Below are 21,228 nucleotides of genomic sequence, written 5' to 3'. Positions count from 1 at the left end.
CTATAGTAATGCAAGGCACCACAAGAGTTAAAACTGGAAATGAGTGGTTGATAAGAGACAGTATCTTCAGGCATGCTGACATGTTTGTCCTCTCTTGGTGAAAGAGGTGAAACATATGCTATTTGTTCTCTGTTGCAGCTTCATATAAGTAAAGGCGTATTACAGATATTTCAAGAGTTTAGCTTTCAAATTTACAGGAAAGCTGGGATTAGCCCAGCTCTGTCCAAACAAATGAACATAACAGCATGGATATGGGAGGCTTTTGTTTCAGAGTAACTGACATTAGAACAACTGAACACGTCTTTATCAGTTCTGACCTAGGCATCCCAAGAGCATGAAGCAGACTCCTCATCCTGCTAATACCTCTTTTATTTAGGTTAAAGTGAATTCCTCTCCAGCAAAGTCCCGGCAAACATCTTTCATGAGATTTCACAACTACAGGCTTGGCCAATACCTTCCAAATGCCATGCTGTGGCAGCAATTACTTGGCAAGAAGTCAGGAACAAATCTTCACCCTAATAAATTGAAGTAATTGTCTCCTGCAAAATCCCCTCCCTTTTTGTTCCTCTTTATTCCCTATGAGAGGGGCTATTCACCATCCACCTGTGCCTTTACTCCCAAGTCGGCTCTTGTTCCTTAGCTGTTCCCTTCTTCTGGCAGCTCTGCGCATGTGCACATGGGGAACAGGTTCCAGCCGTACTTCTGGCCCACTGATCTCTGACTCCGAAGGCAGCAGATAATTGTCAAACGGCCCTGGCCCCATCTCTGCCTCCGACACAGAGCACTCATCAGAGCCTTCCCCAGACTCCAGAACTGGCCGATGTTCCTTCCTAACCTCCTCACTGTCTGAGTCTGCCGCCAACTCTGCTGGCCGCTGGCGGCCACTAAATTATCAACCTTCCTGCTCCTACTGATTTTTAAAAAAAATATATTTTTCTACACTACAGAAAGGTTATTTACAGAACTGGAGGAATACTAGCAGAGTTATTTGAAAAGAAAAGCAAGACAACACTCACTAGGGCCATTTACGTAACTACCCCTTTCAAGAACTGTTTATTCAGAATCTGGTTTTGGTGGTTCATAATGCTCAAGGGAAGGAATGTGTGTGCTGCATAGAAACCTGAGAAATAAACAAACATGTAGTGCAGAAACCCTATTTGTAATAACACCAATCTATCATTAATTTGGTAGCAGAAATCTTATTATGCCAAGTATAGAGCTCCAATATAAAGGTGTACCTCTCATGAATTTAAAAGCCTGATCAGATTTGGGCAACCTATGGGCCCACTCAAAGCCCTCAGCCTAATTTCAAATTCCTTCTTGTGCAAGGAATTTGCAAGGAGAGAGAGGGGGGGAGGGAGGGAGGGAGGGAGGGAGGGAGGGAGAGAGAGAGAGAGAGAGAGAGAGAGAGAGAGAGAGAGATGCTGCCAGAAAGAAAGAAAATTCAGCCTAAGCTCTCGTCCCACTCTTTCTTTGCTTCAGTATCAACCCTCCCCTCTGCAGTCCCCTCCCCTTCCCCACAATCTCTTTCAAAACAATGTGGCTGAAAAAAGTTTCCCACCTAAAGAGGGAGCCATCTTTAAATCTAAGGACGGAAAGTAGAAAAGAATTAGAATCTAGAATGGAGATCAATCAGCCGCGCTCCGCCCCTGTTCCACCACAAATCTGCGAAGCCCTTATCCGCGGAGACATAAGCGTGAAGACTAATTCGCGCCGTTCAAAGCGCTAAGGAAAAACGCGACCCTACCGCGATGACATAATCGCGGAGGGCAAATCCGCGCATTCCCAAGCACTCAGTACCCTAAACCTAACCCTAAACCTAACCCTAAACCTAACCCTAAACCTAACCCTAACCCTAAACCTAACCCTAAATCTAACCCCTAAACCTAATCCTAACCCTTACCTTAATGGAAATCGGCTTTCTGCCGCGGCCCGTTTTAAAGCGCCCTTCTGTTGCCGCGCTGTTGTCGCGGCGGTGATGACACGCGATGATGACATCGCGGCTTTAGCAACGCGCTTATGTCTCCGCGGATAAGGGCTTCGCGGTTTTGTCGTGCCACGCTCCGCCCCCACCGCACACTCACCCACACACATTGCCACCATGTCTGATTCATAGAAAGGAGGCTCAGGCTGTCCCCTGAATGTATTTATTCCCCACATTGAGCAGCACAACACAGGAAGACAACCATCCTCACTCACAGTGACTTTGCCCACTGCAATAATCTGTCGGAGAAGCCGAAGAGCAGTGGGGAGCGAGACAAGAGGAGCGGCAGTCTGGTGTCTGCCAAGCACTGAAGAGAAAGGTAGAAAGGCAAGAGGACAGCAAGGCAACAGACCCCTCTTCAGGGGCATCTGGTTGTAGGAGTGGGAGAAGTTGCTGGGGTGACTCAGGTCTCTCAGCTATGCCTCCAAATACCCATCCAGTCCACTGGACCTATAGGGAGATGCCTCTGGTCAGGCCTTTCCCCTGCAGCCCCCAGAAACTCAGAAATCTTCATCCCAGCCGGAGAACTCTTCCTCAGGCAGCTGCCGTGAAACAGAGTACCGCTTGAAATTGGTGTAAGGAAAACCCTGGAGGAAGAACAAAAAGAAACGAATGGTAAGAACAGGAGCGGCTTCCCAACCTGTTTGGTACGGGAAAGCAGAAGGGAAGTGCCCTTGAAGACCATTTCCATACCTGCTTGAGCAGCACTGTGGTGGGAGCCTCTATCTGACGCAGTGCCAGCTTCTTCCAGGAAAGGGAGTTGAACCACCTGAGGATGGAAGTGACTATGAACTGAAAAGATCAAGACCAGGGTTCCTCGTGGCTGGTTGGAGAATTCTAGGAGTTGAAGTCCACTCATCGTAAAGTTGTCGAGAAACACTGGTCTAGAGTGCCAGGATTCAAAGCCAGATAAATGAAAGTGCAGAGCTTGCAGTTCAGAGGTGGGTTCCTACCAGTTCGCACCAGTTCGGTAGAACCGGTTCATCAAATCTACCGAACCGGTTAGAAGAGGCTCCACCAAAAAGCAGGCCACACCTACAGAAGAGGTTCCAAAAATTTTTGAACACACACACACACACACACACACACACAGACTCACACAGAGAAAAAGAAAGAGAAAGAAAGGAAGAAAGAAATAAAAAAAGAGAAAAAAAGAAAAAGTGAGAGAGAGATGAAAGAAAAAAAGGAAAAAGGGACAGAGACAAAAGGAAGGAGAGAGAGAGAGAGAGAGAGAGAGAGAGAGAGAGAGAGAGAGAGAGAGAGAGAACACATGGCCAGCAAACCACTCCCACCAGGTCACATGGCCAACAAGCCACTCCCACAAAGGAGGCCACACCCACAGGGTAGGTTCGAAAAAATTTTGGAACCCACCATTGTTGCAGTTGAGCACTTAGATCCTACTGACAACTGTCACATTCTTCCTAGCCATACAGTGAATATGTTTTAATAACCTTTTAGCAAGAAATTTAAAAAAATATATTAAAATTTTAGCAAGGGGTTCTCTGTCCAATTACTGGGTGGGCATGGCAGGCATGGCCTAGTCGGGCTCTTGCACCATGGAGGTGTGTGTGTGTTTACCCTCCCCGGGCTCCGGAGCCTTTTCTCGACCCTCCCCAGGCTCCAGAGGCCCTCTGGAGGCCGGAAACAGGGCCATTTCCAACCATCCCGAACTTCAGGTAGGCCTGTTTTTTGTCCTCCCCGAATCTCCGTGCACGCCCTGCAGTTACCTGCAACTGGGCTGCGTGGGGACACCTGGAAGGGGAGAGGAGGGGCAGCATGGGCAGGGCCAGCCAGGAGTGGGATTTGGGGGTTCTCCGAACTGTACTGAATCTTAGCTAGAGGTTCTCCGGAACCCTTGCAAACCCCCTGGTTTTAAGATATTTCCTTCATGTACCCATAATTCATAGCTGAAGCCACATAAGGGTTATTTAACTGTTATTTAGATGTTTTCCATCTTAGCATTTTTGGTCTTGACATAATTTTTGTTATAGATACAGTCTAGCATCCTTCATCACCAGTATGGTGGCTGACACTCTCCAGAAGCTCAGATATTATTGGTCACTTTGAACTCTCTCCCTTTATCTCTGGACTCTGGACTCTATCTCCAATAGCCATTTTGATACAAGCTTCAAGAAAAAAACGGGCATTTGTTCATGTAATGCCAGGTCTTTCATAGGCTTTTTATCCTTTTGGATTTAGCACTCCTTGGAAGATTGTGAGATTAATTTTGTGAGTTTATCACTAAAGTAGCAGATTTGTGTTTAAAAAAACAGGATTGTCTAGAGAGTACTAGCACTGATGAGGTTACTTAGTTTGGTAATGAAAAGTCTACAAGAAAACAGCCAAGCTCAGAGAGCATCGTGGATGCCACAGTTCAATCCTGAGCTACAAATATTCACTTCTGTAGGGATGTTTATTGCCAGTCGGTAGGCCATATGCAAATAAGAAACCACCACAATGCAAAGAATAATGATTTGATCATTGTTCTCAAATAGTTCTCAAAAACAGTTCAGTAGCTCAAATGAGCATTATGCCTTTGAATGACAATAGGGAAGATGAACATCTGGAAATACATTGATCTTCTTACCAACTTCTGTACTTTTTGAATTACTCCTCAACTCCATCCTATTTTTCTATAGAATATGGTCCTTTTTTATTACTCCTCTGCCACCTTTTGGCAGAGACAGGTTCTGCAATCTCAGCTGGTAACTTTTCTCTGCCAGGTTTCTTCTTTATGAACATACCTGTGCTTCCGAATGCCCCGAATCCCACTGCTGGTATTGCCCAGTCTCTGCCCTGGTCGACGCCTGCCAAGAGGGAAGGAAGGGAAGAAAAAAACAACAGTTTGGTGGGATAAATTAGTATAGAACAGATGATGAGATGATTGGATTCTTTTTCTTACAAGAAAAGGTTACCAGCGTTTATGACTTTTTAATTTACAAAACAAAAAGTGGTCATGATACAGGGTTTGGGAGTGTCAGGATAGAAGTGTATAAAATGATAAGAATAGACAGAAATGATGTTTTCCTCCCACTTTTACAATATTAGCACATGTGTATCTTCCACTCTGGGGACGCGGTGGCTCAGTGGCTAAGATGCTGAGCTTATCGATCAGAAAGGCCGGCGGTTCAGTGGTTCGAATCCCTAGCACTGCGTAACGGAGTGAGCTCCCATTACTTGTCCCAGCTTCTGTCAACCTAGCAGTTCAAAAGCATGTAAAAATGCAAGTAGAAAAACAGGAACCACATTTCGTAGGAAGGTAAGAGCATTCTGTGCGTCTTTGGCGTTTAGTCATGCCAGCCATATGACCATGGAGACATCTTCGGACAGCGCTGGATCTTCGGCTTTGAAACGGAGATGAGCACCATAGAGTCGGGAACGACTAGCACATATGTGCGAGGGGAACCTTTACCTTTACCTTATCTTCCATTCAGTTTCGGACTCCCAGCAGCTGCCTGGAAAAATCCTCATGGTATTCTTGGCAGGGTTTTTTGGAAGTGGTTTTGCCATTGTTCCTTCCCAGGGGTGAAAGGGAATGACTGGCCCAAGATTCCCCTGCTCACGTTGTACCTAAGGTGGGACTCACAATCTCCTGGTTTCTAGCCTGAGGGGGATCCTTGATGCTCTCTGAGCCTTGCTTGGTGTCTTGCAGACGTTTTATCACCCAAACCATGATGCCTTAACCACTACACCAAACTGCCTCTCATTTATACTACTAGAAGTGGGGACTGTTTTATCTGAAATTCAAGATGCCTCTGGATATCACCCATAGATTATTATCTTGTGTTTTTCATGGGAGCTTTTCAGAGGCATGATGCCCATTTAACCAATTCTTTTTATGTTCATGCTTCCTGGAATGGGTGACCAGAGGCCTAAACTGTTCACACTGTTGGGGTTGTTTTGCTTTTGCTAAATTGCAGTTGACACAGAAACCAAAGATTAATCTGCAAGCAGAGAAAGTTCCATTATTAAAGCCCCCACCTACATTTTCTACTATGTTCTCGCTACGCCAATTTGTCTAGTTTGAATTAGGTTGAGCATGGTTACCCACCCGATTCCTTCCTTCATTTTTATTTAGGGGAGAATTTAATCATAGCACAGCCCTATCTGCACTCACCTTGTACAGCCAATTTCGTTGTATACATGATGTACAATGACAATAAAGGCTACACTATATTTATTGTGTAGTGGACTTCAGTAGGCAAGAACCAGACCAGCATAACTGCAACAGCTTTTATTGACTCAAAATGCAACTGAGGAACAGCAGGCAAGTGCCTGTAATTTATACTTTAGGCCCACAGGGCTTAACCAATCATAGAACTAGAAAAAGCCCGCCCAAATATAAATGTTCTACATTTCCCTCCAAAACAGTTGGGGTCATCTAAAGGTTAGTTTCACTTTAGCACAGTTAACAGTTAGGGTCATCTAAAGGTTAGTTTCACTTTAGCACAGTTAACACAACTATGTACATTCAATACATAACAATATTGATTGGAATGAACGCCAACAGGGAGTCATACCTGCAAAGCTTGGCTACAAGGGAGCATGCAGCCTCACTGACAAATGCAGGGAAAGAGAAGACACCATCCATGATTCTGCTGTATATCTTTTGAGGTTCAGTACTGTGGAATGGGGGTCTAAGAAGGAGAAGAAGAGGAAAACATGGATGTATAGATACTATTGTGGGACAGACCCAGCCACTTCCTCACAACCAGACGTTCCTCGTCAGTGATACTTACTCTTCCACTTGTCTAAATAGCATGACGGTGTATCACCAGAAAGAACAATCCTTGATATGTTCCAGCAGCAACTGTAATTAAATTTCTACCACTTCTGCCTGTATTTTCAGCCTAGTCAACTGGACTCTAAGCAAATCCAATAAATGGCTCTGGAATGCCATTCAGAATCTATGGTGTATAGTTGATGCTTTGTCTCTTTTTCTCCAGTTCTTGCCAATCCCCACCACCACCCAAACTTCTTCTCCCTCACCAATTACTTCTAGGGAAGCAGAAAGGAAGAAGATGCACCAGGAAGTAGTGTGAGTGTCCCATTGCTGAATGCCTGGAGAAATGCAGAGACAGACTTACCGTCCTACAAGCATTTCAAAGATGAGCACACCAAGTGTCCAGAAGTCCACAGCAAAGTCATGTCCTTCATGGCGCAAGATCTCAGGGGCCAAGTACTCAGGAGTCCCACAAAAGGAGTAAGTCTTCTCCCCACGTCTGAGTGCCTTGGCAAAGCCAAAGTCCACCTATTTAAAAAGGAGGGGGGGGAATAGTAGGTAGGAATGGAGGACAGAAAATGACACTTGTTCTTCAGTTGAGTCCCACTGCCCCCATCAATCCATATGTATATCATGCTCAAGTCTCAAAATATTTTTATTCAAAAAACAATGCAGAATTCTACGGATGGCCAAAAACCTACATGGCTTTAAAAATATTTTTAAAAATAGAGGGAGGAAGTGGAAGAGAGGTCAGGCATTGGTGGGAAAATAATGTTTTCTATTTAGAGATACTCTGACATTTAAAAAAAGCCCACCTAACTGCACCAGTGAAGAAAAGCAAGAGACAAAGCAATTTTCTCCATGTATACTTCCTGAAGATTTACCCCTGGCCATTGTGGAAAGTACATGCACCAGTGACCCCGATAGCACATTTGCACTACCCCCAGAATTGTAAGCTGAACCTCCCAAAAATAATTGATAGGGTCACAATGAAAGCTACATTTAATTTTATTTCCTTGACACTTAGATTTAATTAAAATGATAAAAAGCTGATAGTTTTCAAAGTGTGTATGTAATGATGTTTTTCCATCCGTCACATTGAAAATTGGAAATTACTTTTGGCAATCACTAGGAGTTACAATCCAGCTGAGATTGGACTGTATGTGCCCTGAAGCCTCAGACTGTACATTTCTGGACTCGCAGAACAGATATACTGTAGCTGACTTACTGCTTCTCAGGCAGACCCACTTTCGGAAAGGGTGCAGGGAAAACAAATTAGAAAAAATGCACACACATCCAATGGATAAGACAATCAACCTCAGAGATACTTTATATGGGGATGGCAATAGAGGAGGCCTCATACCATAGTCCCATTATGATGAACCTATGGCATGCGTGCCCGAAGTGGCACATGGAGCCATGTCACCTGGCACATGCGGTGTTGCCTGTTCCTCTTCTGGGTTTCTGGTACATATACGTGAGTGACAATCAGCTGGCTTTCATGCGTGCGATAGTGCCTGAAACTGGAATAGCTGGTTTCCCGTTTTCCAGCATGCACATATGTGCCAGTAACCAGAAGACTAGCTGGCCGCTGCACATCCACGTGCTGGAAACAGGAAGTTCATTTTCCAGCGTGTGCATGCTCTCTAGGAAGCTCCTCTTCCGGGTCGCGTCCCATGCGAGCACGAGCGTACACGTTCCCTTTTCAGTACTTGGTGCCGAAAAGGTTTGCCATCACTGCCGTAGTCTATCAGTGGAAACCCTCACATCTTCATGAGCTCATGGAAAGAAAAGTCACTGGTGCTTGTTTTCTAGGAGCAGGTTGGAGGGGTAAAGCAGCAGGAGGATCAACAAATATCTCCATTGGGACAGGACACCTGGGCTGAAAACAGCACTGTTGTCATAGCCGAAGAACAGCTTGAAATCTAGCCAGCAATGTCATTTCCAGCTGTTTTCAGCATGGCAGATAAGCAGCTTAGGGCCGCTGTGTAAAAAATGCTTTATTCCTCAACCTCTGTTACCAGTTTTACGTAGCCCTTGGCATCCAACATGAGGTTCTCAGGCTTCAGGTCACGATACACAATGCCCTGTCCATGCAAGTAGTCCAGAGCCTCAACCACGCAAGCAGAACAGAAGATGGACACGGGTTCTGAGAAGCAGCGGCTGGAAATAAAAAAGGATTTAAGTGGTAGATCATTTATATTTATTGGCTGTTCTCACACAACATACCTAACCCAGAACAATCATAGACCTAGCGACTGCATTTGATTCAATATATTGTGCAAATCCAGAAAATGGATTAGTTGAGTAACCAGGTGATGTTAACGCAATTTGAATATAAATGGTCCCATATTCAGTCCATGTTATCTCCAATTTGGGGAAGGAAATCCCCTATGTTCCTCCTCGGCTGCTGCTGCTTGAGGTAGCTTAAGCAACTTTCTTCATGAACAGGATGGAGTGGGAAGCTGCTTCATCAGCTCCATCTTTTCTCTACTGCCTATCCCTCACAAGCAATTGTGTGACAGGACTCACCGCACTGATTAGACTAGTTCAGTGGTTCCCAAACTTGGCAACTTTAAGACTTGTGGACTTCAACTCCCAGAATTCTCCAGCCAGCAGAACAGCAGAATTCTGGGAGTTGAAGTCCACAAGTCTTAAAGTTGCCAAATTTGGGAACCATTGGACTAGTTAAATGGAGCTGGGTTTTCATGCTTAAGCAAATTGTGTGGACCTCCCTATTATTTGGGAATGTTGTTTTATGACGACGTTAAACCTTGATACAATTCTTCTTTAGGGGATATAACATGTTTCTGGGAGATAGCAATTGACTGCATACCTACAACATTTTCAGTTGCTCCCATAAATTAAGCCAGTGTTTTTCAACCACTGTGCCGCGGCACACTAGTGTGCCGTGACATAGTGTAAGGTGTGCCGTGGGAAAATTACTTTATATATAGTCAATATAGGCACAGAGTTAATTTTTTTTAACATTTTCTAATGGTGGTGTGCCTCGTGATTTTTTTCATGAAAAAAGTGTGCCTTTGCACAAAAAAGGTTGAAAAACACTGAATTAAGCCATTAAAAAAAATCTAACCAAAGTTCACAGTAAGAGTCCTATGTCAGTTCTTTATCTGATTTGGTTAAGCTTTAAGCTTAAGTTTTAAGATTCAGTATGTTGTGTGAACCCATCCAAGGTCTACATGGAAAGTTTGAAACCATCCAAAACTTAGATGGTGGTAAGCAATTGAGGTCAGTATAGAGAGGACAATGCACTTTATGGGACTATTTCTTGGCATTGGAGCATTGAGTCAGAAGTCCTAAATGGAAGGTATATGCTGTGGGCAGAGGTAGGTTGCAAATCCCAGTGCTACAGGTTCGCTCGTGCTCTCTCGTGGGCGGAGCCTCCCACCATTGCCACTACTGGTTCGCCTGAACCGGCCCGAACTGGGAGCAACCCATCTCTGGCTGAGGGCCAAGAAGCAAAACTAGCAGCTTCCATATTAGCAGTTTCTTATGGCCCCACAATTTCCTTGACCCTGGAATAACTGGTAAAGACATGCAGGTGATCATTTTCTTCCCCACCCTTCCATCCTGCCCCACACTGCCCAAGTCCCATGGCTGCATCTTCATACACTTCACGCAGCTTGGCCCATAGCTCGCCTCCTTGGCAGAACTCCAGCAGCAGGTAGACGTGGCGGCTATCTCGAAAGGTTGAAAAAAGCCTAGGGAGGATAAAAGAGGATGAAGAATTAGTCCCAGTGGTAGCAAAGGGAACGGAAGCATTTTAGATCAATCAACAGTGGACAGGACAATCCACATTCTTCCTCAAAGCCTCTTTGCCTTATTAGCCTTCAGGATAACTCTCTCCGCAATAGCCTCGCTTCTCTAAAGCCATCAAGCTCAGAGAAGGCACTTTAAGAGGAAGTCATTTTAAACCTTGGAGCATGATCAAAAAACAATCCCTTCTTTGCTTTTTCAGCTCCTGTAGAGAATGCTCCTCAGGCTATTTGTGCTTTGCAAAAGCATTTGTCCAGCTCCACAGTTGGAACAGACTATGGTGTTTTGTTTAATTGGGCGTTTGACTAGAACAGTGTTTCTCAACCTTGGCAACTTTAAGATGCACGGACTTCAACTCCTCAATTTCCCCAGTCAGTATGAAGCAATAAAAAGAGCAAAATGCACCAATACAACACTATTAACATCCCATTTGCTGAATAGGGTAAGTTCTGAGTTTCTTGGCCACTATGTGAATGTAAATGAATATATGGAATGTAAATAATACATTAAGCATTCTACAGCACCCCAGGGTTAATTCAGTTCAGCCGCTTATGAAAAATCCAATGGAACGCGAAGTGCAATATGAACATAAATTGTCTTCCAACCGCCAAGGTAGTTGTAGCCATAATAATTTCCGTTTGTGAGGGCTCTTTCCCCATATTCCCCTATTTTATTGTTCCTTCTCAAGCTGGGATAGGCAGTCAATATTATAGAACATGGCTGTCAAACCCGCCGCCTGCGGACCAGATGCATAACATGCTGGCCATGCCCAATTTAGCAAAAGGGGGGAAACTCATGATATGTCACATGATGACGTCATGACAATATGAGTTTGACACCCCGGTTATAGAAGAACCTGGGCAACGTTTAATCTGTATGGACTTCAATTCCCAAAATTCAAACCCCACTCCTTACTTACACTGATGATGTTTGGGCAACTTAGGTAAAATGAAACATCGACAAGAAAACAACCAAGCTCAGGGAACGTCAAGGAACCCTCAATTCTGAGAGTTCTATTGAAGAATTAATTAGGATTTGAAATGATCTTACAAGGAACAAGACTGAATGCAAGGTAGATAAATATGACATTCTATGTTTAGTTATGAAGGATATTGTAGGATTAAAGGGGTGTGTGGGTGGAGTACATGTGAAAACATGTGCTTTCCAGTTAGATGGACAGTAACCAGTAACAATTTCAAAATGTATTGAATCCAACACACTTAACCAAACATACCATTGGAGGCCAATCAAATGTCTCACAGGAGGCAGGATCAACTTGGCATCTATTGGCAAGTTTAGACTGTTATGAGCATGTCTTCTTCCTCTTCAATTTTCTAGTACGCTCCTCCACAACCCCCTTTTCCCCTCCTTCAACCCTGCAGAAAGCTGAAAGGCCGGAGGTCTTCTGAAAGAGGGGACTCTGGCTCTTTTATAGCCCCAACATCCACATGTTTGAAAAGTTGATCACCAGATTCCAGGATTGAAAGAGAAGTTCTCCTCTACTTGACCAGTGCTTATTTAGTGCCTCTTCAAAACTCTATTCATCAAACTCTATTCATTTCAATTCAGTTTGAATCAATTACTGGCAGGGTTGGTGGATGATTTCCCACCATTTGACAAGGTCCTGAAAAGACGGTAGCAAGGTCAGAGAGTTTACTCAATCGTTTTGAAAATGTCCTACATAAGACAAAAGAGCTCTATGTGGACTCAAGGACAAGTCGATTGTAGTTTAACTTTCCTTTGGGGAAAAGCCATTCATTAATGAGGAAAATAGCAGAAAACATTTGAGGAAACGAATTCTGCCATGCTTGAGCTTGATTTTAAGGGAAATAGAATGGATGCAATTGAATACATGTTTGAAACTTTAAAATACTCTGAGCAATGATAAATAGAGTTCAGTGCAGGGGTGGGATTCAGCCAGCTCAGACCGGTTTGGGTGAATTAGAGTTTAATTTTAATCTGGTTTGCCGAACTGGTAGTTGCAAGGACTAACTGACCCCACCTACCCCACCCCTCCCCTCCCAGGAGTCTCCACGTGGCCTGTTTTGGATGCCAGGTAAGTGCAGGGCCCACTTGGAGAGTCTTTGAGGGCGAAAAACAGGCCTCCCAGAAGTTTCAGACGCCCAGAAATGGGTCTGTTTCCAACCTCCAGAGGGCCTCTGGAGTCCAGGGAAGGCTTTTTTTGCCCTCTCGGAGGCTCAAAGAAAACCTCCGGAGCCTGGGGAGGGTGAAAACTCCCCCCACTCAGTGGTGCAGGAAGCCTAGGCCACACCCCCATGGCCGTGGCCACCTAGCAACCAGGCAGAGAACCAGTTGCTAAAAAATTTCAATCCTACCCCTGGTTCAGTGGCAAGAGAAACAAGAGTAATGGACCTCAAGTATGGAAGTTCTCTAAATGGAGATGCTCACAGGCCATTGAGAGAAAATGAATGACAGGGAACAAAAAAACCCTTAGTGAAGTTCTGAAAATAAAAGAACACAAACTGAAACAGTAAGACAAATAGGCCAGCAGATACAGTCACCCAGCCTAGTCTTAGAACTGCAGGAAGGTTTGTAGGAAAGCTAAACTTTGGAATAGTGAGATTGGTAAATGATGCTAAGAATGATTCAAATGCCTCCTTAAATATTTAAAAATAAAAGGAAAACAAAAGATATGCCAGCTGCTCAATAAAAAAGGACATAATAACAGACAATAAGAAAAAAAGGCACAGTTGATCAACCATTAACAGAGTTTCATCTTCTCCAACAAGAGGATTTGTCTTTCAATATTTTAAACTCAGGAACTTCAAGATGTATGAACTTAACTCCCAGAATTTCACAGCATGTTGGTTTGGGAATTCTAGGTGTAGAATTCCACACATCTCAATGTTGCCACGTTTAAGAAACACTGCATTAGGTGTTTCCTTGATATCTCATTCACCGCCATAGGAATTTTGGGATCCTGTTAACCAAGGAGGTGGCTTTTTGATCAATTGATTTTTATCTTAATTCTCTTTTCTCTTAGCTGCTTTCTTTCAGACTCTTACAAGCTTACCCAAGGAGTCTATTTAAAAGATCACATCAAATAAATCAGAAACAGTGTTGGCTAATGGCCTTGTACTTTCAGAGCTGATATAGCAACCATTACTCGTCTTTAAATGTTACGTATCGTCTAATGAGACTAACCACCAAAAATATATCCAGTGAAATCTTGATTCTGAGGCTGATTTCATGCGGCAGATCTCATGGCTGAAATGCCAGCCCAGCTTTTGTTACCTCTTTCTTACCACCCATCTTTGGACTCTCTTGAAGTGATGGCACTTTCTAGAACCTTGCCCACTCATTTGCATCAGTGTGGATCAGAGGTGGGTTCCTACAAGTTCGCACCTATTCGGTAGAACCGGTTCGTCAAATCTACCAAACCGGTTAGAAGAGGTTCCCCCAGTGGACCCGGAAAGCAGGCCACACCTACAGAAGAGTTTCCAAAATTTTTTGAAACCCACCACTGGCAAGGATCTTGTAACTTGACAGCTTTAAGACTTGCATGCTTCAATGCCAGAGTTTCTGAATAGCTACTTGGACCGACCTAAGTACTAATTCATAATTTCATATCCGGTCACATGGGTGGTAAGCCACTCCCATCCGGTCACATGGATGGCAAGCCACTCCCACAAAGGAGGCCACACCCACAGAGTAGGTTCCAACAATTTTTGAAACCCACCACTGGTGTGGATGGTTCTGCTAAAGATATTATCCAATTATCCAATTATACTATGGATTTGGGCAGGGGTGGGCTTCAACAAATGTTAGCAAGGGGTTCTCTGCCCAGTTGCTGGGTGGGTGTGGCCTAGTCGGCCTCCTGCACCATGGGGGGGGGCATGTTTTTGCTCTCCCCAGGCTCCAGAGGCTTTCCTCCGGGAGGGCAAAAACTGCCTCCCCAGGCTCCGAAGGTCCTCTGGAGGCCAGAAATGGGCCCCTTTCCTGCCTTCCCAAACTTCCAGTAGGCCCATTTTTCACCCTCCCTGAGCCTCCGTGCGTACCCTACACTTACCTGCATCCTAAACTGGTTGCGTGGTGACTCCTGGGAGGGGAGAGGCAGCGTGGGTAGGGCCAGCCAGGAGTGGGATTTGTGGGTTCTCCAAACCGCACAGAATCTTAGCTAGAGGTTCTCCCGAACTCCCAGCAGCCCACCCTATTTGGGTGGGTTTTTTTTCAAAATGGAGGAGTTATGTTTGCTTTTTACATACTAGGCAAGATCCTTGCAGGGTCCTTGTTTAATAACCTCAGCTCTCTTGCCCAATTAGCAACATTGAGAATGGTACTAGCCTTTGGGGTCATAGCAGCTAGGGCTACTATACCTTGGCTCAAAATATTGGCCAAACCTCTAAACAACAAGGAGGAGTCTCAGTGATCATCCAGATTTATGATAGTCTTCATCGAGGCAGCTATAAAGCTGAAGTCTGGCCACTGAAACTTGGGCCATCTCTGCAACTCCAGCCCTCTGCTCATCCCCACACCAGGGTCCTCCCTCCCTCCCTCCCTCCTCTCAACATGGGAATTCCAACCTGACAATGAAGGGGCAGCGGCTTTGCTGCAGGACTTTCTTCTCCATCAGGACATGGTCCTGCTGTCGCTTCTGCACCACATGGTCCTTCCTCAAACGCTTGAGGGCAAAGAAATAGTCCTGGCTCTCCACTGTGTTTCGGACCTGCAGAAGGAGGAAGGTAGCTCAGAAATTCTCACTCCTATGACCCAAAGAGCAAGAGGTCTGTAAACCCAGATGTATTTGATGGCCTCCTCTTAGTGAGCAAATGGGAGGTCTAAGCTTGGGAAGATGAAACAAAGATGGGGCAGAGAGGCTTTATCCATAAGTGGGAAGCTGAGAACCTTATGTCCTCTTGGAAGGAAAGTGCTGGCAATCCAACTTCCAGTTGCCTGGACAGTAAAAGGGAAACTAACCCTCCTTCTTCATTTATCATTTCAATGGCATAAGAATGTCATATCAGCCTTAATATTTCCCGCTTCAGTTCATGATAGGTGCTGTATTTTGAACCTAGCCCAAGATTTAAACATTGTGTGCCAATACTTCTTATATCGCAAGCTTGTTTTTTTCCCCCAGCTTAAACTCGCATAAAGCTAGGTATGTAACTTCATCATAGCACTATGCTGTCTTTTTCGCAAAGATGTGTTTTCATGTGACCAGATCAGCTTTTTATCAGTCATTGGTAGATTCCCAGAGGGGTAGCTCTCTTAAGCAGCAAGGTGGGAAATTCATGTAATTAGCTTCTTCAAAAAAATTCCCCCGCTACCAATGAAGGTACTTCGTTTTGTTAACTAGCTAGGACAGTAATGAAAGTCAGATAATCAAATCTCTATTCCCCCAAAGCCATTAGGAACATATTTCTTATTCCATTACCAGCTTCCTCCCAATTAAGCTGACCCCCCACTGTTCAAAGAGCATCTTCACTTTGCTACAGATATGGAAAGATTGCAGGAGTAGCAGATCCTTAAGGTATCCCTTAAAGGGCCAGCAGGCAGCAAGCTCCTGGCATAGACAAGTAGGGGCGAAAAAAACGAACAAAGCCTAACTAGCAGGTCCAAGGTGTTCCAAGTGCCTTCTCTCCAAATGCTCTTGAGGGCACCTCTATCAATCGTTCTTTAGATTGCAGGCTCTTATGCAATGATCACTCTTAGTTGCAGAATAATTTGAGAATATAGTTGTATAAAGTTTGTGTGGCAGGTAGCATGAGAGGGGATCATTCTATTCATACAACACACTCAACAGGTCAGTTTAAGACATAATGCTGCCATGAACAACATATTAAACTTGATTAATGTTGAGTGTGTTAAGTTTTTGAAAACGGGTTTTCCATTAAGTAGCTCCACAGCTGTCACACTAAAGGCATTTTTTTTTCAGTTTGCTCAGTTACACTTTCCATCAAACCTTTTCTAATCCCCATATCCATACATTCATCTATCTGCTATCTTGAACTTCTAACAATCTTCTGCCTCGTTTTTGCCACAGCATTGTTGAGAATGCCAGTGTGCTGAGAAGACTGTCTGGGTGGAGCAGAAGCTTCATGGGACTAATTTCTCCATAAAAATAGCTTTGTAGAACCCAACCAAGATTTATCTTAATTCAATTAATTAATTTAATTAATTAATTCAATCAATTAATCAATTTTTTTCAGTCAAAATAATTCTTATGATTCTTGCAAATGGCATTCGGAGGCATGCTGTAACTCATACAAAATCTTAAAAAATGAATAGCTCTTGAAATACTTGTCCCTGGGACTTTATCTAATCTCCTTTTAAAGCTGTCCAAATTAGTAGCCATCACCATAATCTTGGGTAATGAATTCAAATAGTCAGTTATGCAATGCGTGAAGAAATACCTTTTTGCCTGTTCTAAAGCTACTTCCGATTATTCATCAGGTAACCTTTGATCCTAATACATCAAGAGACTCTTCTCTAACAAATTTCTCCACACCAGATTTTATACATCTTGATTATATCTTATTGCCTTTTCTTTCTAAGCTAGCTAGTTCTAAATATTTTAGCCTTTTCTCATGAGACAAGTTTCAAGGATTGCACTTTTTCCACCTCTGTTCCCTTTCAACTATGGACACCAGAACTTCACACAGTATTCCTGCTTAAAACATGTATCCCATAGATTTCTACAATGCTATTTTATGGTAAATTGAGGCAAGACTGAAGATAGTTGGGAACAACCTAAAATGATATAACAATTATAAAGTTGGACTAGAGAGGCCCAGACTCAATTTCTTCCTCAACCATGGAAAACATTGGGTCTCCTTGGACCAGTTATTCTTTCTCAGCAAAACATATCTCGAGGGGTCCTTAGTGCTCTCTGAGCTTGGTTGATTTCTTGCAGATGTTTTATTACCCAAATTATGTAACATCACTTGTTCTGCTTCGAGCGTTGTAGGCTTGCTTGGGGCATGCAGTTAACTCCATGCTTAGGAATCTCATTCAGATCAAATTTATTATCAGGCATTCTTAATAGCAAAACTTACAGTTCAGTGTTAAGATACTTCTGACTTTCCATAATCTGTCCCATCCCATAGTGTAAAAAGATGATGATTTCACTCCCGTGCTGAGTGGAGATACAAACACTACTATTCTGGTTCACAGAGGCATTTAAACTGACCGGCTATAAACTTTGCACGCAGGCAGAATGCCCCAGTGGCCAATCAGAAACAGAGATGTGATCACATGTCATGGAACTATATTTCCCGCAGTCTCTGCCTACATTTTCCATGAGGTAGTTTCTTAAAGGAGACAGTTCTTACTTCCTACACTAGCTATATACTGCTGGGACAGCACATCACCAGTGCTATCATCAGAGCACTGATGATGTTACCTAGTTTGAGTAATGAAAGATTGGCAAGAAAACAACCAAACTCAGAGAATAGCAACGGCCTCCCATTCAACCCTGAGCTCCCTATCTTCTCCCTTATTGGTAAAACATACGTTGCCAATTTCCTAGATACAGCTTTATCCTATCCACCCACATCCAAACCATTCTTTACCAGCTCAACAGTGCCAAAGCCACCAGTGCCCAAAACCACTGGCCTCCCTCTCTGCTCCCCATCCTCATAGAAAACAGGCAGAAGATCCTGGAGTCGCACTGGAGTTGGGGGGCCCTCTAGGAAGGAACCCCTGGGAAGAAGAAAGAATAAGGAGGGGAAGAGAGAGAGAGAGAGAGATTGCCCATCAATAATATGAAGATTCAGGATTTCCCAAGACCATTGTTAGTAATCAATCTTTCTTCCACAGACAGCAAACAATCAACCTGCTACAAAATGGACCAAAAAACCTGCAGAAAAATTTATGTTCTTCCTCTAACAGTCCAACATCAACAATTCTCAGTGTGGTGCAGAGACACACAATATCTTTAATCTGAGGGACCAGATCTGGTTATTTATTTGAACATCCCCCAGTCCTTTACTTTCTTCTTAACAGTATTACACGTTTTTTTTTTCTTCATTGTTTATATGGGCTGAAATCAGTAACATAATAATCAGGTTTGTCTCAGGAAATCTGCGAAATCAGAATACTTTTAGCTATCATATTTCATCTCATTAGATTTGTTCCTTGAATTAAAACATAGCCATTTGCTCATTTCAAAGACTGTGTTGTACTTTGAATCAAATAGTGCGCTTCTCACATGATGCTATAAACCTAACCAAGGATAGCATGCTTGTCAATGTGGCTGCTAAACTGCCACTTGTCCTTGTTCAACATTTTGTGTGAATGTAGCTGCAGGAAGGCCTTCCTTAGGATGGGGCTTTTAATTGGTCACTTGATGCGCTCCATGCTCAAAGCAGAAGCCTAGCAAAATAAGAGCAACACACACACACACAAACCCCCCAATCTTAACAGCTGCTTGTTCCTCCCAGCAGCCTCATTTTTCCTTCTCAGAAATTAGCTGAATCTCGGCAGCTGTGTCCTCTTCTGCGGGGGCAGGTGTATATGATTGACCTAAATGTGACTTTGTATTCAATATGAATGTTGTAAAAATGCAAATAGAACTCTCTGGGTAAGGGAATGGCTTTTCATTACGAGGAACAAAAGCATCGTGGAGCAAAAAAAATCATAGCAGTGCAACCCTTCTTTCTCAAAGCAAAGAGCAGCTGAAAAGGTACTACTTTCCCCAGCAGTGGCTCTCAAAGTGTGGTCCACTGCAGCCTCCTCACATGTGTGGGTCAGGGCCCCATTCATTGTCTCAGCTCTGGCTTTCCTCTGCATGCTGACACTTAGCTCCCCCATGTGCCTGGCAATCAGTGGCGGGATCAGAGGCTGAAAACTGTGAGCAATAATGCGAGTAGCACTGTGAGATTAATATTAAACCAATCCAATAATAATGAACAAGTTCGGTTAGCAGCTGTCAGTCTGCGTTTGTGATGCTAAGTGGATGTGAGATCTCTCGCGGGCAACCAGAAAGTGTGCAAAATAGGCACTGTTATGATGAATACCGAAAAATTGGATTTCATAGAGATGGAGAATGACTTTCAATAGCACTGAGGGATTTCTAACATTTTGGCTCACTACGTTTCTGTTACACATTCTGTTCTTTTAGCGTGTGGTATACCCATGTGCTGAATTGATAAATAAAACCTTAATTTGGGATTGAATTTTTTTGATACAAAATTTTGAATTAAAAAACCTTTAAAAATTGAGATAATAGAAAGGCATATATAACCCAACTCAACCCAACTATAATCACCCGATTTGTCAAAAAAAGTGAATGTGAACACCTATGTACAAAAATACAGAGATGATTTAATGGCATGGTCCATGATCAGAGCAAAAGTGAAAAATAGTCTAATGAGGAAAAAAGGGATATATTTCTTTCCTTGGCTATAGGAGCAAAACAAATTGCCATGCCTACTCAGGACATGAATCCACAGTATACTAAACCTAAATCTCATCGGGGTTGACATGATACAAACATGCTAAGAAAATAATAGGGTCCTAAAGCATGCTGACTTACAAACTGTCCAACCCCCATTTTATCATAGACTAGGGGTGTACTTCAAACCCAGCCAGGGTGCAATTTAGGGTTTAGGAAAACTTTTATACCCTGCAAACTCATTTGCCAGAATTCTGAATAAGCTTTTCATTTTCAATACATTCAATAAATGCTTTTTCCTAATTTTGAGATGCTTCCCTGAGAGTACAAACTTCCTGACCTTCTTTAAGCACAGAGAAATCCCACTTCCTCTGTGACTTGACCTCTATGGATTTAAGTTTCCTTTTTCAGTCTTACCATCAGAAGACTGAACAGAACAGCACAGACAATCTATCACAAGTTTTTGGAGCCATCAGCTCCTCCTCCTACTCCTTATTCAATGCACCAGGGGGAAATAGTCATTGCTAATGTGCCTTTGTCATTTCTGAAATACCTGCTAGTTTGATTTATCTATTATTGTCAGCTTTTCAACCCACAAGAGTTCTCAAAGTGAAGAATAATATTAGGCAGCCATCTGAATAATATGAAATATTATTTTAACAGCAGGACAAATACATAAAACCTAGCAACTGCTCTGACTGCTTAAGTCAGGAATCTCTCATCCACAGCTATCATCCTTCTGGAACCTCAACTGGAGATGGGAAAAATAAATGGCATGGTGGACCACTGAGACCCTATTGCAAATTAAAACCTTCACTTTTAGGTAGCATACCAATCCACAGAATCATCTGAGTGACTCCTTTTTGAAAAAAGGTTGGTGGATTAGGTAGACCAGGGTGGACTACCAGCAATCTTAGAACCATACGGTGTTCTGACCTAAGCTTCCTTAAAAAGCACAAGACAGTGTCCTGGTCCCGACAAAATCCCTTTTATTAATTCCTCTCATTCACATTCAGCAAGACCTGGCAAACAGTCTTTCAAAGGAATATTTATGACTATAGACCTTATCTACAGTATCTTGGAAAGCTGCCATGTAAATATTTTCCAACTGAGGTGCTGTGCAAGGAAAGACTGGGCACAATATTAGAATATTCATGACTGGCAGACACATGGTAACAAGGTCAGCCAATGAATAGGGCTTAATAACAATGTCAGCCAATGAGGGCTGTTTGGAAACTGAAAGAGTTTTGGAGCCAGGGCGTCGCTTAACGGCAGCTCTGTGTGCTGTGCAAAAGGAAACAGAAACTAGCCTGGACTCTGTCTGCTCTGAACTCTGAAATGAAACTGTTCTCTCCTGCTTGTGTTCTGCTTGTAACTTCTACCACATTG

General features: G+C 43.3%; 1 protein-coding gene across 1 annotated transcript in view; it reads right to left on the bottom strand.

Annotated features, from left to right (window-relative positions):
- Nucleotides 1-2,131: 2,131 nt before the first annotated feature.
- The window catches only part of LOC106545902 (cGMP-dependent protein kinase 2), a 41,732-nt gene continuing 22,635 nt past the window's right edge, over nt 2,132-21,228 (bottom strand). The window contains exons 13-21 of the mRNA XM_014062616.2: nt 18,017-18,146; nt 15,029-15,171; nt 10,340-10,429; nt 8,729-8,870; nt 7,072-7,235; nt 6,505-6,621; nt 4,729-4,791; nt 2,678-2,753; nt 2,132-2,571 (exon numbers count right to left, since the gene is read on the bottom strand). Of these exons, the coding sequence (XP_013918091.2) occupies nt 2,485-2,571; nt 2,678-2,753; nt 4,729-4,791; nt 6,505-6,621; nt 7,072-7,235; nt 8,729-8,870; nt 10,340-10,429; nt 15,029-15,171; nt 18,017-18,146 (1,012 nt within the window). The 3' untranslated portion in view covers nt 2,132-2,484. The remainder of the gene's footprint in view (nt 2,572-2,677; nt 2,754-4,728; nt 4,792-6,504; nt 6,622-7,071; nt 7,236-8,728; nt 8,871-10,339; nt 10,430-15,028; nt 15,172-18,016; nt 18,147-21,228) is intronic.

Source organism: Thamnophis sirtalis, unplaced genomic scaffold (assembly GCF_051295495.1).
Source record: "Thamnophis sirtalis isolate CommonGarterSnake01/CBP01778 unplaced genomic scaffold, rThaSir2_p1.2 scaffold_6, whole genome shotgun sequence".
Lineage (NCBI taxonomy): Eukaryota > Metazoa > Chordata > Lepidosauria > Squamata > Natricidae > Thamnophis > Thamnophis sirtalis.
Note: the sequence above shows the minus strand (reverse complement) of the source record. Positions and strands in the feature narration are given on the sequence as shown.